General features: G+C 43.2%; 1 protein-coding gene across 9 annotated transcripts in view; it reads left to right on the forward strand.

Annotated features, from left to right (window-relative positions):
- The window catches only part of RFX8 (RFX family member 8, lacking RFX DNA binding domain), an 83,726-nt gene that overhangs the window by 10,853 nt on the left and 54,159 nt on the right, over positions 1-18,714 (forward strand). For 8 of the 9 annotated variants that reach the window (XM_031655432.1, XM_031655438.1, XM_031655434.1 and 5 more), the window contains 3 exons: positions 3,114-3,237; positions 16,688-16,749; positions 18,447-18,533. In XM_031655432.1, coding sequence (XP_031511292.1) covers positions 3,166-3,237; positions 16,688-16,749; positions 18,447-18,533 — 221 coding nt within the window. In that variant the 5' untranslated portion in view covers positions 3,114-3,165. Of the gene's footprint in view, positions 1-3,113; positions 3,238-16,687; positions 16,750-18,446; positions 18,534-18,714 lie in introns of those variants that run through there. The other variant, XM_031655439.1, reaches the window with a different exon arrangement.

Here is an 18,714-nt window from a genome sequence, read left to right on the forward strand (position 1 = left end):
GTACTTATGTTCTAATCACAAAAACTCTCAGGTGTCTCAGTCAGAATGGAAACCCAGGTCTTTGAGGTTCAAAGCCCAGGGTAAGAGTCATGATCATAATTTCCCATGTGTGTGGACACTGAAGGCTGAGGCAACTACTGGATGACAAAGTCCACTTTCAAACTTTCTGCTTGTCCAGTTACTGTATGCTGACTGGCTGCCATTGATCGGTCTCTGTGATTTGGCTTAGAATGTTGGGCAAATGACCACAGACACATGGTCAGAGACAAGATGAATCTCTTGGAACTGCCAGGACGAAGGCAGCGCCACAGAGCTCACATCCAAAGGTGGCCCTTTCTTTACATGTGTGGCATAGAAAGGACTCTTGGCCACAGACCTTTACTATTATTCTTATTAAGAGTATTATTTGGCCTTCCTACTCCACTTAGGTAACAGGCAGGCTCAGTAGTATCATTTTGAAATTGGAGGACAGCAATTCATAGAGACTTAGAACAAATGAGCGTCTGTCACAGGAAAGAACAATCAGCAAACATGGAAAACTGGAGTTCATTTTAAGGAGTTTGTGTTTTTTACACTTCTTTTTTAAGGAGAGCGTTCCCTAACTAAATCTGGAGTAACTATGAATAAACAGAAGTGAGTTTGAATTCAATGCACATCACATTTTGCTGCAGTTTCCCGGATCTAGCCAACACTTTTCTGGGATACTTCCAATATTGAGTTTTTCATATATCAACAAGTAGTGTCTTAAGAAATACAAGCCAGGTGCAGTGGCCTGTGCCCGTAATCCCAGCACTTTGGAAGGCCAAGGTGGGAGGATTGCTCAACAACAGGAGGTCAACACTAGCTTGGGCAACATAGTGAGACCCTGTCTCTACACTTTTTTTTTTTTTTTTTTTAAAGTATCTGGATATGGTCACACGCCTGTAGTCCCAGCTACTCAGGAGGCTAAGGCAGGAGGATCCCTTGAGCCCAGGAGTTTGAGGATGCAATGAGCTATGATTGCACCACTGTATTCCAGAGGGAGCCTCTCTCTCTCTCTGTGTGTATATATGTATAATATATATTTATATATGTATATATGTGTGTATATATGTGTGTGTATATATATCTGTATGCTGACTATATGTGAATCTGCCACTCCCCCACCCCACCATCCCATCAATAGATATCACCCTGTACTCAACCTTGAGCCAAATAATTGATGCAGTAGCAACTGGATTTAAACCATCGTGAAGTATCTGAAGTGTCATATTCCCACATTGATTTAGGGAAGCATCCCAGAAAAATCTACTTCCTTGGTGCCTGTACTGGGTTGAATAACATCCCCCCAAAAAAAATTAATGTCCACCCGGAACCTCAGAATGTAACCTTATTTGGAAACAGGATCTTTATAGATGTAATTAGTTAAATGGAAGTCATCCTGAATTAGGATGGGCTCTAAATCCAATCACTGGTATCTTGATAAGAAAATTCACAGAGATACTAGCCATGCATGGCGACTCACACCTGTAATCCTGACACTTTGGGAGGCTAAGGTGGGCGGATCGCTTGAGCCCAGTTCAAGACCAGCCTGGCCAACACGGCAAAACCTGTCTCGACTAAAAAATACAAAAAAATAAAAATTCACAGAGATAACGGGCACACGGGGAGAAGGCCACGTAAGACACAGGCAGGAACTGGAGTGAAGCCGAGGAACACCAAGGACTTCTGGCAATTACCAGAAACAAGGAGAGAAATATCCAGCAGGGTCTCCCTCAGAGCCTCTGGAAGGAACCGACATTGCTGGCACTTGGATTTTTAGGCTTCCAACTTCCAGAACTGTGAGAATGCGTTTCTGTTGTTTGAGGCCCCTGGGCCTGTGGTAGTTTATTACCCCAAGGAAACGTTGCAGGGTCAGAGATTCCCCCGTTACGTTCTTGTGTCTTTTTTTTCTGGAAAGCCAGTGGGGTTAACAATTGTGACTATATCCTTTAGTTCCCAAGGAAAGTACATTTGGCCTCAGTGTGCCTCATTCCAGAAGACAAGCTATATACTACCCATATACCCATCTAAAGCAAAATACCCATATTTTGCTCTAGAAAAACAAATGCCAAGGGCATGTATTGTCTGTAAAGTCTCTGCTAAATAAATATTCCTCTTTAAGAGTTATACTGGCTTGCTTTGTGGATTTTTTTTTAAAGAACGCCGGTCCATCCCACCGGGAAAGGAAGGTTGTAGCTGGATGTCACTACGGACACTTTCTGACCCAGGCCACCTTCACCACTCATCTGCACACTGACATACTGCTGCTGGAACAGGCACCTGGCTGTCCCCAGGGGCCGGGGGTGGTCTGTGAACCTCACCCAGAGCCCCTTATTGGTAAGGAATACACTCTGCCCCCAGACCGGGAGCACTGGTGTAGGTGAAGGTATCACTTTGAGCAGAGGTCACAGGCACTGCTGCATTCGCTCTGTGCTGCTTTGGCTCTGTACCCAGTAGGGAAGAAAGCAGAGCAAAAGCACTCTGCCTCTCAGTGTCTCTCGGTGTCTTGCATTTTACACCTCATTGCAATTCAAAGAATCCAAACACAATGGCCTGCCCTAAACCACAGGGGTTTAAGAACCATGCAAGCAACTTCTTCAGAGGAACAGGAATCGGAGAGGGAAGGATGTGAAAATGGGGCCTGGGAAGCCAGGCTGGCTCCTGCGGTCACCTGCAGGGTGATAGGCTTTCCCTGGGTATTGTTTTGTGTCTTATTCATAAAGTAGAATCAATAATTCTCCACTTTGTAGTTATGTAGCTCTTGGCCGTAACCTTTATAAAGGTCTATGAAATAGTGTCTGCTGAAGTCTTCATTTGAACTTCTTTTAGCATGCCAACCTGCCAGGAGACAAAAACAGAAACACTATGGGCTTCTGATCTTCTAAAAGCCACAGTCAATATACTTAATACTGGCCTAAGGACAAATGAGTGCATTCGTGTTGCTGGTTGTGAGCCTTCGCAGGGATTCATCCAATGAATTAGACGTTTCATTTATTGGAACCTCACACACATCTTGACCATTGATTTTGACAAAATATTTTGCCTCTAGAAAAACATGCCAATTTCCTCTTCCTTGTCCTCCTGTCCTCCAGGTTGGTCGACAACTTCTGCATTTGTGAAGGGTGCAGTGTCCCTCGCTGTCTCATGTATGAGATTTACGTAGAGACCTGTGGGCAAAACACTGAGAACCAAGTCAACCCGGCCACCTTTGGGAAGGTAAGTTGTTGAAGATTAAGAATGCTCTATTCACTGAGTGCAAAAAAGGGAAGCAAGTTAATGGAGGAAATGTTGCAATGTATTTGGGTCTAATGGATTTTCAGTGGGTATCTTTGGCTTCCTTCCCACTAGCTGGTCAACATCCTTCAGCTAATTGAAGAGCCATCCTGTTAGCCACTTCCCTTTGTCCACACTTCATAGTGAGGGGCCAGGAAGGATGAGGAATGGGTAGCACCTAAGGGAATGTAATTATGGCAGCTCCAAGCACTCCTCAGGGAGCCAGGTTTGCTGGGATGGTATTCCCTGCAGAGAAATGCCAAGTTCTGAGAGACGCTTTGGCACCACACAAGCTAAGAGCCACTTTGTGGTATCGGACAACTGATGTTTCTCACAATTGGGTTGTACTGAGAGAATTCATTGGCTCTTAAAAGATCTCCTCTGGGGGTTAGGATCTCTTTTTTTTTTTTTTTCTAAGACAGAATTTCCCTCTTGTTGCCCAGGCTGGAGCAGTGGCGCGATCTCGGCTCACTGCAACCTCCACCTCCCAGGTTCAAGTGAGCCTCCGGCCTCTTGCATCTGTATGTCCAGGAGTGAACTTGCAGCATTAGGGGACGCATGGCTGGCTGACATCAAGGGATGTGGCCAATCCATTACCCTGCCCCCAGCAATCCTGTAGATTTCTATTTTACTTGCAAAACATCAAAATGATTAGATTCATTCTCCCAAACACAGTCTTCATCTTTGAAACTTCTGGTCATTTGTGGAAGTTCTACACTTCTGATAATCACAGAATCTTCTAATATGGAGGCTGCTTACGTATTTGAAACAACTGTTCACCTCTCCCTGTCTTCCCTTCACCTCTCTGCCCACCTGTTTCATTATGACTTCAATTATTGATGTTTCTCTTAAAGGTGGCCCCAAGGGTGTAACCCACTGCCTCAGATGTGCTCAAAGGATAAGAGCGCTTACCTTTTTTTGGCTACTATTGGCTTTTATTTTTCTGTATATGTTCACTTTAAACTTGTAGTCAACAGAATCAACCCTTAAGTATTTTTTTCTAAAGAGTTGAAATTAAGGTAAGCCTCCCCAAACAGTCTTGTAAACTGTAAAATATTAATAGTCTATATAAATACAAAATGTTATCAGTTATCATCATGTAATTAACTGTTTGAACCCAAGAGTAGCTATTCTTTTATTCCTATTGTATTTTACCTCTTAAATTTTTTGTGTTGTTTGTTTGTTTGTTTGAGACAGAGTCTTGCTCTGTCGCCAGGCTGGAGTGCAGTGGCATGATCTTGGCTCACTGCAACCTCTGCCTCCCAGGTTCAAGCGATTCCCCTGCATCAGCCTCCCAAGTAGCTGGGACAACAGGCGTGCACCACCACGCCCAGCTAATTTTTTTGTATTTTTTTTAGTAGAGACTGGGTTTCACTGTGTTGGCCAGGATGGTCTCGATCTCCTGACCTTGTGATCTGCCCGCCTCAGCCTCCCTAAGTGCTGGGATTACAGGTGTGAGCCACTGTGCCCAGCCACCTATTCAGTTTTGACCTGCAGTTCTGTTTCTCACCATGTTCTTGAATCACAGGTGGTTCATCCAGTCTTCCCAATCTGCTGAAGCGGCTGTGTTTGAAAAGTGTGTCTTTTATCAAGTCATCTCGCTAGGTAACTCTGAGGTTTTCCCAGTAGCTGGGAAATCCCCCAGCTGCTATCATCCAGCTCATATTTTGCCATTTCATCACTTTGAATACTGGGAAATGTTATCCAAGGCTGAGCTGAGTGCTGGGTATCCTGGCCCTGCAGCGTTTTCCCATCTGGCCATCTACCACCCTTATCAGAGGGAAGTGGGTGACTTTGACTTGATGTGTTTTGGCTCCATGGGATTCCTACCTCCTTTTCTAACATAGCAAAAACTCTTTTTCACGATCTTTTAAAGATCTTTTTATAAGGCTGTTTCACCTTCATGGTAATTCCAGTGCAAAGCATTAGGAAAAAAGTTAAAGAGACTCCAGTGTCTGACTACATGCAGCTAGGTGGCATTTTTTATCTCAATATTCTAGGATTCCTTTAAAATTCCCCCAAGATGCCAAGGTACTGACTTTCAGCTGTTGTTGGAAATTTGCCTGAAAAATGGGCCACATCAGTTGACCTGGTATTGGGAAGGGTCTCCGTGCTGCTGAATTTGTGACGGAATGGAGAGGGGAGGGGAAAGGAAAAGGATATGATCCCAAAGCGTGTTTACAAGAGAAACAACAAAATCCGCAATTCTCACTTCCTCCCTCCTCCCCTGGGAATGGAGTCAGTTTCTCGCCAAGTTCCTGTGCAGATGTTGGAATGTTTCTTGCTGTTTGTGGCTCTACTGGGCATATGATGGGTAAGACTCATTCCTGGTACAAGTGATATTTTACATGGATTAGGGAATTTCCAGAAGGCTGACTTCCTCTTTTGAAAGAACATTTACTGATATTTTTCTGATTATAAAAGGACTACATCCCCTTTGTAGGAAATGTGGAAATTAGAGGAAAACATGTAAAAAGAAGAAAATGAGTGCTGGCTATCACTTCCCTGTCCAGAGATACAGGCACGTGTGTGTAGTTCATTTGCAGACATGCACGCTCACTCATGCACACATATGGGACCGGCAGGAGCTGGAGAAGTAACCACATGGCGACTTCATCTTCCTGTTCTGTGTCTGAAGGTGTCCAGTGGCTGGTTCTTCCCCAGCTCCTGAGTGAGCATTTGAGCAATCAGCATGACCTTGCTGGAAACTCTTGGATGACACGAAGTCTTATTGTCACTGTAACTACCCAGCAATGTCATCAGTCTGATGCTTACAATATCCAGTCCCAGATAATATCAAAACTCTGAACTTGGTTTAAAGTAAAGCTGTTTCCCCTCCAGCTTGGTATCTTGCTACAGAGAACTAGGCCTGGGGCTTCTTCCCTCCCTCTGCCTCCTCCCACAGCTCACCAGGTGTGGCCTGACCCCTCTGGGAGGGAGAGAAGGAGAAGGAGGTAAGTGGCTGGACAGTTACTTTATGGCTGCAGGCTCTGGGGGCAGGCAGACCCTGTCTCCTGGTGGTGGTGTTCAGGGCCTCCTTGTGACTGTCCCAGGGCATCCCCAGGCTTGGTGAAAGACCCTTTTCAGCGGTCACGTGCTGCCTGCCCAGCAGGCTACCTCCCAGGGCTGCTGTGACTGACCGCCTTTCCAGGGGGCCTCGCAGGGCAGAGTCTGGGCTCTCCCACATGCCAGCTCTTTCATGGAGAGGACACAGCCGTTCTCAGCCTGCACAGATGGTGGGTGAGCCGGCTGAACCCACAGCTGCACCCATCTCCTCCACTCCCCTGCCAGAGCCGCTGGCCGGCCCTGCCCTCACTGCCCACCGGGAGTCTGATGCCACTCTTTGAGTGACTCAGGCCTGAGGGGGGCCCACAGCCCTCCCACACCAGGGAAGAGGGTGGTCTCAAAGTCGGAAAGCCCCTTATGCGTGCTCCTCTCTACCTCATTGTGGGGGATTAGTGTTAAGGGCTTCTGTAGCTTTCCATAACCACATTTCAGCTAACTACCCGAGGACACAAGTCCCCTAGGGTATGCATCTCACAATTCACTTTATGGCGTGTTATCTGCTATCTTTTTGCCTCATCCTGTCATATAGAGGCTGCAAGGCTTAGATGAATTGAAAGACTGATGTGTAGATGGATGATGGACGGACAGATAATAATTAGACAAGAGGACCCCGCAGAAGACTTTCTCCTTCCTAATTTGATTTTTGTCTCCTCTTTGGGCCTTGAGTACTGCATGGCCTCTTATTGCTTTCTTACCTCCTGACCATACCTATTATAAGGACTCCTTTTGACAAACTCTTCTTCAATTATTTTCACTTGAATGTGAAAATAACTGATAAAGATAAATAGGTAGATAGACACACAGGCAGAGACAGACAGATAGCCATCAGGTAACATGGTGAAATTTTTAACAGCACCAAGCCTGGAATGGAACTTCTTAGACTGTAACCCTGGGTAAGATAACCATCTTGTTTCCACTTCATATGTAAAGTGAGGATATTAATAATAGTAATATTAATAATAGTACCTACTTCATGAGGTTCTTTTAAGAGATGAATGAGAAACACATGTAAAGAGAATAGAACAGTCCTGGGACGTGGAAAGCACCCCAGAAATACTTCTATCATTCTTTTTGCCTCAAATATCATAAACATTTTCACATTAAGAGATTTTCAAGTGCATCTTGTATAATAGCTGTGAAATATTTTGGGGGGTGTACCATAATTTAAGCATATCCCCCCTTTTTTTGAGGTAGAGTGTTGCTGTATCACTTAGGCTGGAATACAGTGGTATGATCTCAGCTCACTGCAACCTCTGCCTCCTGGGCTCAAGCAAGCCTCCCACTTCAGCCTCCCAAGTAGCTGGGACTACACGTGTGCCACCACACTTGGCTACCTTTGTTTTGTTTGTTTGTAGAGTAGGGTTTTGCCAAGTTGCCCAGGCTGGTCTTGGACCCCTGGGCTTAAGCAATGCATCCGCGTTGGCCTCCCAAAGTGCTGGTGTGAGCCACCGTGCCCAGCCTAACCATATCCCTTATTGGAAATACAGGTTGTTTGTAATTTTCCTTTGTTTTAAACACTATAAGTCCCCATCCATATCTGGTCATTTTTTTAGGATAGATCCCCACATATGGCCTGCCAAATTGCTTTTTGCAACCAACTGTAAACAATTGCAGTCAGTGCTCATCCCTGATGATAATTCATGGTATTCTTAACACAAATTCATAACATTCCTACCCCAGAAAACTTGTTGGGTAAAAACTAGAATTAGCTGTTTCTACTTGCATTTATTGGATTGTAAGGTGAGCACTTTTGCATGCGCTTTGGTCATGTGTATGTTGTGTGTACATATTACCACCAGACCATTTTCTATTGGGGTGTATTTCCTATTGATTTGTTTGAGTTCTATTTTCAGGATATAATTTTTAACTTATATTTTCTGCAAGTTATCCCAGTTGATTTTTTCATTTTAACCGTGTTGTATTTGCTCTCTCTATTAACATGAAATCACAGGATAGTCAGGGGTTGGGGTGACTCAGTATTATCAAATGTACAGAGTATTACGTTGCCCGACAATCAGGCACTTTACTTCTGCTTTTCTCTCCCAAACACCAGATTATTTCTCAGGGCTAGAATCTGAGCCTGCTGCATACTTTATCATAATTTCTTTAGGTACTTAAAATGTGCGTCTTGATTTTGCTTTGCAACTAAACATATTAGGAAGGCTTTTCAATGATTTTCTTAAGTTAGAGGAGATGAAATTGCCAGAATCTCTTGTTGACAACAGGAATTTCTAGCCTCTAATTCTGCATTTAGATTTGGCTGACTTCCCCTTTTGTCTCCTGTCATTTTCCTCCTGTACATTTTGGTTCTTCTTCCCTGAAAGACCCACCACATTTGGAGGCATGACCAAGGTGTTAATTGTGTCAAATTTGCCTACTCTGCTCTTTTGTCTTGCCTCCTCATCCCGGCTTATGTGGGCTTCTTGCAGGAAGAGAGTAGGACCTGGAGCCAGAAAAGAGGTAAAATGGTTCACATTTCCATAGAATCCCACTGCTTGGGAGCTAATTAAAAAAAAAAAAAGGAGGGGGATGCAACATGCAACCAAGCAGAGGCCAGGGCTGAATGATTATGGACAGGGTGTAGAAAAAGAACAGAAATAATTACTTGACAGCTCCAAACGTCGTGGCTTCCCTGCTCTGTGTTTTGTAATTTCATGATGATCCAGGATTTCCACTCTCAACATGCATGTCATGGATGCTGTTCTTGTCATGAACCGCTTTGATTCAGAAACTAGACCAGACTTCTATTGATCATAAGTGTAATTTCATGGCTCTCTAACAAAGTGCTGATAAACAAGATAGCATTCACTGGCCAAACCCAGAAAGTGAAAACAAATTAGGCAAACAAATGGATAATAAAAAGTGAAAATGGGATCTGGCTTCCAAGATGGCTAAATAGGAACAGCTCCGGTCTGTAGCTCCCAGCGAGACTGATGCAGAAGACGGGTAATTTTTGCATTTCCAACTGAGGTTCCTGGTTCATCTCAATGCGACTGGTTGGACAGTGGGTGCAGCCCATGGAGGGTGAGCTGAAGCAGGGTGGGGTGTTGCCTCACCTGGGAAGTGCAAGATGTCAGGGGATATCCCTTTCCTAGCCAAGGGAAGCCGTGACAGACTGTACCTGGAAAAACGGTTCACTCCTGCCCAAACACTGCACTTTTCCCAATGTCTTAGCAACTGGCAGACCAGGAGATTCCCTCCCATGCTGGGCCCAGCAGGTCCCATGTCCACAGAGCCTTGCTCCCTGCTAACACAGCAGCAGTCTGAGATGGACCTGCAAGGCGAGGCTGCAGCCAGGTGTCGGGGGAGAAGGGGCATCCGCCATTACTGAGGCTTGAGTAGGTAAACAAAGCAGCCGGGAAAGCTCGAACTAGGTGGAGCCTGCTGCAGCTCAACAGGACCTACTGCCTCTGTAGACTCCACCTCTGTGGGCAGGCCATAGCTGAACAAAAGGCAGCAGACAACTTCTGCATACTTAAACGTCCCTGTCTTACAGCTCTGAAGAGAGCAGTGGTTCTCCCAGCACAGCATTCAAGCTCTAAGAATGGACAGACTGCCTCCTCAAGTGGGTCCCTGACCCCTGTGTAGCCTGACTGGGAGACACCTCCCAGGTGGGGCCAACAGACACCTCATATGTCAGGTGCCCCTCTGAGACAAAGCTTCCAAAGGAAGGGTCAGGCAGCAATATTCGCTGTTCTGCAGCCTCTGCTGGTGATACCCAGGCAAACAGGGTCTGGGTGGACCTCCAGCAAACTCCAACACACCTGCAGCTGAGGGGCCTGACTGTTAGAAGGAAAACTAACTAACAGAAAGGAATAACATCAACATCAACAAAAAGGACATCCACACCAAAACCCCATCTGTAGATCACCACCATCAAAGACCAAAGCTGGATAAAACCACAAAGATGGGGAAAAACTAGAGCAGAAACACTGAAAATTCCAAAAACCAGAGTGCCTCTTCTCCTCCAAAGGATCACAGCTCCTCGCCAGCAACGGAACAAAACTGGACAGAGAATAACTTTGACAAGTTGACAGAAGTAGGCTTCAGAAGGTCAATAATAACAAACTCCTCTGAGCTAAAGGAGGATGTTTGAACCCATCACAAGGAAGCTAAAAACCTTGAAAAGGGTTAGACGTATGGCTAGCTAGAATAAACAGTGTAGAGAAAACCTTAAATGACCTGATGGAGCTGAAAACCATGGCACAAGAAATCTGTGACGCATGTACAAGCTTCAATAGCCGATTTGATCAAGTGGAAGAAAGGATATCAATGATTGAAGATCAAATTAATGAAATAAAGAGAAAAGACAAGATTAGAGAAGAAATAACAAGAAATTAACAAAGCCTTCAAGAAATATGGGACTATGTTAAAAGACCAAACCTACGTTTGATTGGTGTACCTGAAAGTGATGGGGAGAATGGAACCAAGTTAGAAATCACTCCACAGGATATTATCCAGGAGACCTTCCCCAACCTAGCAAGGCAGGCCAACATTCAAATTCAGGAAATACAGAGTACACCACAAAGATACTCCTGGAGAAGAGCAACCCCAAGACACATAATTGTCAAATTCACGAAAGTTGAAATGAAGAAAAAAGTGTTAAGGGCAGCCAGAGAGAAAGGTCGAATTACCCACAAAGGGAAGCCCTTCAAACCAACAGTGGATATCTTGGCAGAAACCCTACAAGCCAGAAGAGAGTGGGGGCCAATATTTAACATTCTTAAAGAAAAGAATTTTCAACCCAGAATTTCGTATCCAGCCAAACTCAGCTTCATAAGTGAAGGAGAAATAAAATCCTTTACAGATAAGCAAATGCTGAGAGATTTTGTCACCACCAGGCCTGCCTTACAAGAGCTCCTGAAGGAAGCACTAAATATGGAAAGAAAACCAGTCACTGCAAAAACATGCCAAATTGTAAAGACCATCAATGCTAGGAAGAAACTGCATCAATTAATGGCAAAATAACCAGCGAACATCATAATGACAGGATGAAATTCACACATAACAATATTAACCTTAAATGTAAATGGGCTAAATGCCCCAATTAAAAGACACAGACTGGCAAATTGGATAAAGAGTCAAGGCCCATCAGCATGCTGTATTCAGGAGACCCATCTCACGTGCAGAGAGACACATAGGCTCAAAATAAGGGGGTGGAGGAAGATCTACCAAGCAAATGGAAAGCAAAAAAAAGGGGGTTGCAATCCTAGTCTCTCAGAAAACAGACTTTAAACCAACAAAGATCAAAAGAGATGAGGCCATTACATAATGGTAAAGGGGTCAATTCAACAAGAAGAGCTGACTATCCTAAATATATATGCACCCAATACAGGAGCACCCAGATTCATAAAGCAAGTCCTTAGAGACCTACAAAGAGACTTAGATTCCCACACAATAATAATGGGAGACTTTAACACCCCACTGTCAATATTAGACAGATCAACAAGACAGAAGATTAACAAGGATATCCAGGACCTGAACTCAGCCCTGCACCAAGCAGACCTAATAGACACCTACAGAACTCTCCTGCCCAAATCAACAGAATATACATTCTTCTCAGCACCACATCACACTTACTCTAAAATTGCCACATAGTTGGAAGTAAAGCACTCCCAAGCAAATGTAAAAGAACAGAAATCACAATAAACTGTCTCTCAAATCACAGTGCAATCAAATTACAACTCAGGATTAAGAAACTCACTCAAAACCACATAACTACATGGAAACTGAACAACCTGCTCCTGAATGACTACCGGTTAAGTAACGAAATGGAGGCAGTAATAAAGATGTTCTTTGAAACCAATGAGAACAAAGACACAACATACCAGAATCTCTGGGACACATTTATAGCAGTGTGTAGAGGGAAATTTATAGCACTAAATACCCACAAGGGAAAGCAGGAAAGATCTAAAATCGACACCCTAACATCACAATTAAAAGAACTGGAGAAACAAGAGCAAACATTCAAAAGCTAGCAGAAGGCAAGAAATATCTAAGACGAGAGCAGAACTGAAGGAGATAGAGGCACAAAAAATACCCTCAAAAAATCAATGAATCCAGGAGCTGGTGTTTTTGAAAAGATCAACAAAATTGGTAGACCACTAGCAAGACTAATAAAGAAGAAAAGAGAGAAGAATCAAATAGATGCCATAAACAATGATAAAGGGGATATCACCACTGATCCCACAGAAATACAAACTACCATCAGAGAATAGTATAAACACCTCTACTCAAACTAAAAAATCTGGAAGAAATGGATAAATTCCTGGAAGCATACACTCTCCCGAGACTAAACCAGGAAAAAGTTGAATCTCTGAATAGACCAATAACAGGTTCTGAAATTGAGGCAATAATTAATAGCCTACTGACCAATAAAAGTCCAGGACCATATGGATTCACAGCCTAATTCTACCAGAGGTACAAAGAGGAGCTGGTACCATTCCTTCTGAAACTATTCCAATCAATAGAAAAAGAGGGAATCCTCCCTAACTCATTTTATGAGGCCAACATCATCCTGATACCAAAGCTTGGCAGAGACACAACAAAAGAAGATAATTTTAGACCAAGATCCCTGATGAATATTGATGTGAAAATCCTCAACAAAATACTGTCAAACCGAATCTAGCAGCACATCAAAAAGCTTATCCACCATGATCAAGTCGGCTTCATCCCTGGGATGTAAGACTGGTTCAGCATGTTCAAATCAATAAATGTAATCCATCACATAAACAGAATCAATGACAGAAGCCACATGATTATCTCAATAGATGCAGAAAAGGCCTTCAACAAAATTCAACAGCCCTTCATGCTAAAAATTCTCAATAAACTAGGTATTGATGGAACGTATCTCAAAATAATAAGAGCTATTTATGACAAACCCACAGCCAATATCATACTGAATGGGCAAAAACTGGAAGCATTCCCTTTGAAAAGCAGCACAAGACAAGGATGCCCTCTCTTACCAGTCCTATTCAACATAGTGTTGGAAGTTCTGGCCAGGGTAATCAGGCAAGAGAAAGAAATAAAGGGTATTCAATTAGGAAAAGAGAAAGTCAAATTATACCTGTTTGCAGATGACATGATTGTATATTTAGAAAACCGCATCTTCTCAGCCGAAAATCTTCTTAAGCTGGTAAGCAACTTCAGCAAAGTCTCAGGATACAAAATCAATGTACAAAAATTACAAGCATTCCTATACACCAGTAACAGAGCCAAATCATGAGTGAACTTCCATTCACAATTGCTACAAAGAGAATAAAATACCTAGGAATCCAACTTAAAGGGATGTGAAGGACCTCTTCAAGGAGAACTACAAACCACTGCTCAACAAAATAAAAGGGGACACAAACAAATGGAAGAATATTCCATGCTCATAGATAGGAAGGACCAATATTGTGAAAATGGCCATACTGCCTAAGGTAATTCATAGATTCGATGCCATCCACATCAAGCTACCAATGACTTTCTTCACAGAATTGGAAAAAACTAAAGTTCATATGGAACCAAAAAGGAGCCCGCATAGCCAAGACAATCCTAAGCAAAAAGAACAAAGCTGGAGACATCATGCTACCTGACTTCAAATTATACTACAAGGCTACAGTAACCAAAAGAGCATGGTACTTGTACCAAAATAGGTATATAGACCAATAGAACAGAACAGAGCCCTCAGAAATAACACCACACATCTACAACCATCTGATCTTTGACAAACCTGACAAAAACCAGCAATGGGGAAAGGATTCCCTATTTAATAAATGGTGCTGGGAAAACTGGCTAACCATATATAGAAAGCTGAAACTGGATCCCTTCCTTACACCTTATACAAAAATTAACTCAAGATGGATTAAAGACTTTTATGTAAGACCTAAAACGATTAAAAACCCTTGAAGAAAACCTAGGCAATACCATTCAGGACATAGTCATGGGCAAAGACTTCATGACTAAAACACCAAAAGCAATGGCAACAAAAGCCAAAATAGACAAATGGGATCTAATTAAACTAAAGAGCTTCTGCACAGCAAAAGAAACCATCATCAGAGTGAACAGGCAGCCTACAGAATGGGAGAAAATTTTTACAATCTACCCATCTGAAAAAGGGCTAATATCCAGAATCTACAAAGAACTTAAACAAATTTACAAGAAAAAAAAAACCATCAAAGAGTGGGCAAACGATATGAACAGACACTTCTCAAAAGAAGACATTTATGTAGCCAACAGACATGAAAAAATGCTCATCATCACTGGTCATCAGAGAAATGCAAATCAAAACCACAATGAGGTACCATCTCACACCTGTTACAATGGCGATCATTAAAAAGTCAGGAAACAACAGATGCTGGAGAGAATGTGGAGAAATAACATTTTTACACTGTTGGTGGGAGTGTAAATTAGTTCAACGATTGTGGAAGACAGTGTTGTGCTTCCTCAAGGATCTAAAACTAGAAATACCATTTGACCCAGAGATCCCATTACTGAGTGTATACCCAAAGGATTATAAATCCATCAATGATAGACTGGATTAAGAAAATGTGGCACATATACACCATGGAATACTATACAGCCATAAAAAAGGATGAGTTCATGTCCTTTACAGGGACATGGATGACGCTGGAAACCATCATTCTCAGCAAACTATCACAAGGACAGAAAACCAAACACTGCATGTTCTCACTCTTAGGTGGGAATTGAACAATGAGAACACATGGACACAGGGAGGGGAACATCACACAGTGGGGCCTGTCACAGGGTTGGGGGTTGTGATAGCATTAGGAGAAATACCTAATGTAAATGACGAGTTGATGGGTGCAGCAAACCAACATGGCACACGTATACCTGTGTAACCTGCACGTTCTGCACATGTACCCTAGAACTTAAAGTATAATAATAACTTAAAAAGTGAAAATGACTATCACATTAGAAAAAGAAAAATAGGAAAATTATAGCATTCTCACAGGTTGGACTATGATGCCAACCTGTGAGACCAATTATAACTGTGGTTCATAATTCCCTGTTTCCAGAAAAATTTTAATGACAAGGGGAAACGTCCATGGCATAATGTTGAGGGAAGAAAATAGAATGCAAAGCTGCAGACATGCTAATTGCGTGATGCCAGGTTTTAAATTTGAAACACAGAGAACATTTACACATATTGGGGCTTTGAAAAAAAGACTGGAAGAAATTACACTGAGGTTTTTTGTTTTGTTTTGTTTTTGAGACCGAGTTTCACTCTTGTCGCCTAGGCTAGAGTGTGATGCACTCGGCTCACTGCAACCTCTGCCTCCTGGGTTCACGCCCGGCTAATTTTTGTATTTTTAGTAGAGACAGAGTTTCACCATGTTGGCCAGGCTGATCTCAAACTCCTGACCTCAGGTGATCTGTCTACCGTGGCCTCCCAAAGTGCTGGGATTACAGCCACCACGCCTGGCCAACATCGACATTTAAATGGCATTTTCTCCAAGTGATACCTTTTCTTTTTTTCTCTTTTTCTTTTTCCTTTTTTTTTTTTTTTTTTGAGACAGAGTCTCACTGTGTCACCCAGGCTGGAGTGCAGTGGCATGATCTTGGCTCACTGCAACCTCTGCCACCTTGGTTCCAGTGATTCTCCTGCCTCAGCCTCCAGAGTAGCTGGGACTACAGGTGTGTGCCACCACACCCGGCTAAGTTTGTTTGTTTTGAGACGGAGTCTCGCTCTGTCACCAGGTTGGAGTGCAGTGGCGCGATCTTGGCTCACTGCAACCTCCACCTCCAACCTCCAATTCCCATGCCTCAGCCTCCCGAGCAGCTGGGACTACAGGCACACATCACCACACCCAGCTAAGTTTTGTATTTTTAGTAGAGACGGGGTTTCACTATGTTGGCCAGGATGGTCTCGATCTCTTGACTTCGTGATCCACCTGCCTCAGCCTCCCAAAGTGCTGGAATTACAGGCGTGAGCCACCATGCCCAGCTTTTGTATTTTTAGTAGAGACCAGGTTGGAGAAACAGGGTTTCACCATTTTGGCCAGGCTGATCTTGAACTCCTGACCTCAAGTGATTTGTCTGCCTCAGCCTCCCAAAGTTGGGATTACAGGCAGGTGCCACCGTGCCTGACCTCCAAGGGGTATGTTTTCTTTTTCACACTTGTCTTTTTTTTCCTCAAAAATTTCATTTCCATTTATTTTCTTTATTGTTACCGTATTACTTTATTGTTATACTTATTTTCTTTATTGTTTGTTTATTAGAAAGGAGGAAATAGAAATATAATTTAAATATTGTAAGATAAAAAAATTGGAAGTTTGTTTCTAAGTTTTCAAGTTGCAACTTTAAATCTGGCTTATTCTTTTAGCTTGTGAGATTGGTTTTTCCTGACCTTGGCACCCGGAGGCTGGGCACTAGAGGAAGTGCCAGGTAGGTTTAGAATTTTTGTTTTATTTCAAGTGTTAAAAACAAGGATTTGGAAAATCACAAAATGAATGACAAAAAATGCAAACCAAAACAAACTATGAATAACAACTCTTACCAAAGAGTGTCCACAATTCACATTAATTCCCAGTGCCTGAAATCATTCAGTTGGTGCTAGAACCAAACGCTGGCCTCTATTTTCTTCGGAATTTTGTTAAAATGTGAAGGTTACAATATATTTTTATTGTTCTACAGTTATGTAAATGTCTCATTCTTGAAATATTTAAATAATTAACACACATCAAATAATGGAACTGTCACCTAGGCTGGAGTGCAATGGTGTGATCATTGCTCACGGCAGCCTCAAGCCCCTGGGCTCAAGCAGTCCTCCCACCTCAGCCTCCTGAGCAGCTAGGACTGCAGGTGTGTTCCACCAGGCCTGGCTAATTTTTACATTTTTAGAGATGAGGTTTTGCTAAATTGCCCAGGTGGGTCTCAAACTCCTGGGCTCAAGTGATCCTCCCACTTTGGCCTCCTGAAGCACTGAGATTATAGGCATGAGACACTATGTCCAGCCTTGGAACTGTTTTAATTACCCTTTGAACTAAAATTTCAGTGTTCACCCAATTAGCATACTTGAGTTATGTTTGGGAGGTGCGGTCCTGAGGCTATATTACCTTTCTTTTTTTTTGAGACGGAGTTTCACCCTTATCGCCTAGTCTGGAGTGCAATGGCATGATCATGGCTCACTGCAACCTCCGCCTCCCAGGTTCAAGCGATTCTCCTGCCTCAGCCTCCTGAGTAGCTGGGATTACAGGCACCTGTCACCACGCCCAGCTAATTTTTTGTATTTTTAGTAAAGACAGGGTTTTCCCATGTTGGCCAGGCTGGTCTCAAACTCCTGACCTCAGGTGATCCACCCACCTCAGACTCCCAAAGATCTGAGGTTACAGGTGTGAGCCACTGCACCCGGCCCAAAGGTTGTATTTCTAACGTGAAAAGAAATTCCAGCATTATTGGGTGCCTTGTGTCATAATTGTCACTCAGTTATTATTGCTATTTGTTGCTTGTTTTAAATTGCGAGGGGAAATCAGTGAGAAGACATTGAAACCAAATTAGGAAACGGGGCTGCCACTCACCAAGGAATTGAAGACAGTGGAAGTGTTTGCCAAACCTAATATTGGGCAATAATGAACTTGAAAACATTTTGTCTTAAGCCTCCGGGACAAGCTGCTGTAGTCCCCTGGGCTTAGCGGAGGAAAGTCTGGGCTGCAGAGAAGGCTCTTGACTTCTCTACTGGGTTTCTGACAACTTCAGTGGAAGGAACCTTGGTGTCATTTTCCCTTCACCTGAAAAAGGTTAATGGGTGCCGGGGGGGCAGGGGAGACAGTGGTTGAGGGGGCAGGGCGGCAGGGCACAGGAGACTTTCCCTATCACATCTCTCTAAGATGAGCATGTCCTGCATCAGGCAAGCAGAGGAGAGCCTCCACAAGCCCATTTCAAGGCTGATATGTGTGAAAGTGTATGAAGTTGCTTGTCTACATAGCTTGGTCAGACTGAAGGATTAGCTTTTCCAGAGAAATGCAGCCAATGATAAAACCTGGAGAAGAACTCCAAGTCTTCATTAGCTCGCCTGTTTTCTGCTTTCCATAAAGCATGTCAGTAGTTAGACATAAATTTAAAGACAGCCTTTATTTTCTCAGGTATCATTATGATGGGATCTGTATCAAGAAAAGCTCTTTCTTCTATGCCCAGTATTGCTACCTTATAGGTGAAAAAAGGTATCACAGGTTAGTAACTATCATTTTGGTACTTTGGTCTTGGGTCACAAACCTGGTTAATGTTAGAGCCATTCAGGCCAAGTGTGGTGGCTGATGCCTATAATCCCAGTGCTTTGGGAGGCTGGGGTGGAAGAATCGCTTGAGTTCAGTAGTTCAAGACCAGCCTGGGCAACATGAGAAAACTCCATCC

The sequence above is a fragment of the Papio anubis genome, chromosome 14, assembly GCF_008728515.1.
Source record: "Papio anubis isolate 15944 chromosome 14, Panubis1.0, whole genome shotgun sequence".
Lineage (NCBI taxonomy): Eukaryota > Metazoa > Chordata > Mammalia > Primates > Cercopithecidae > Papio > Papio anubis.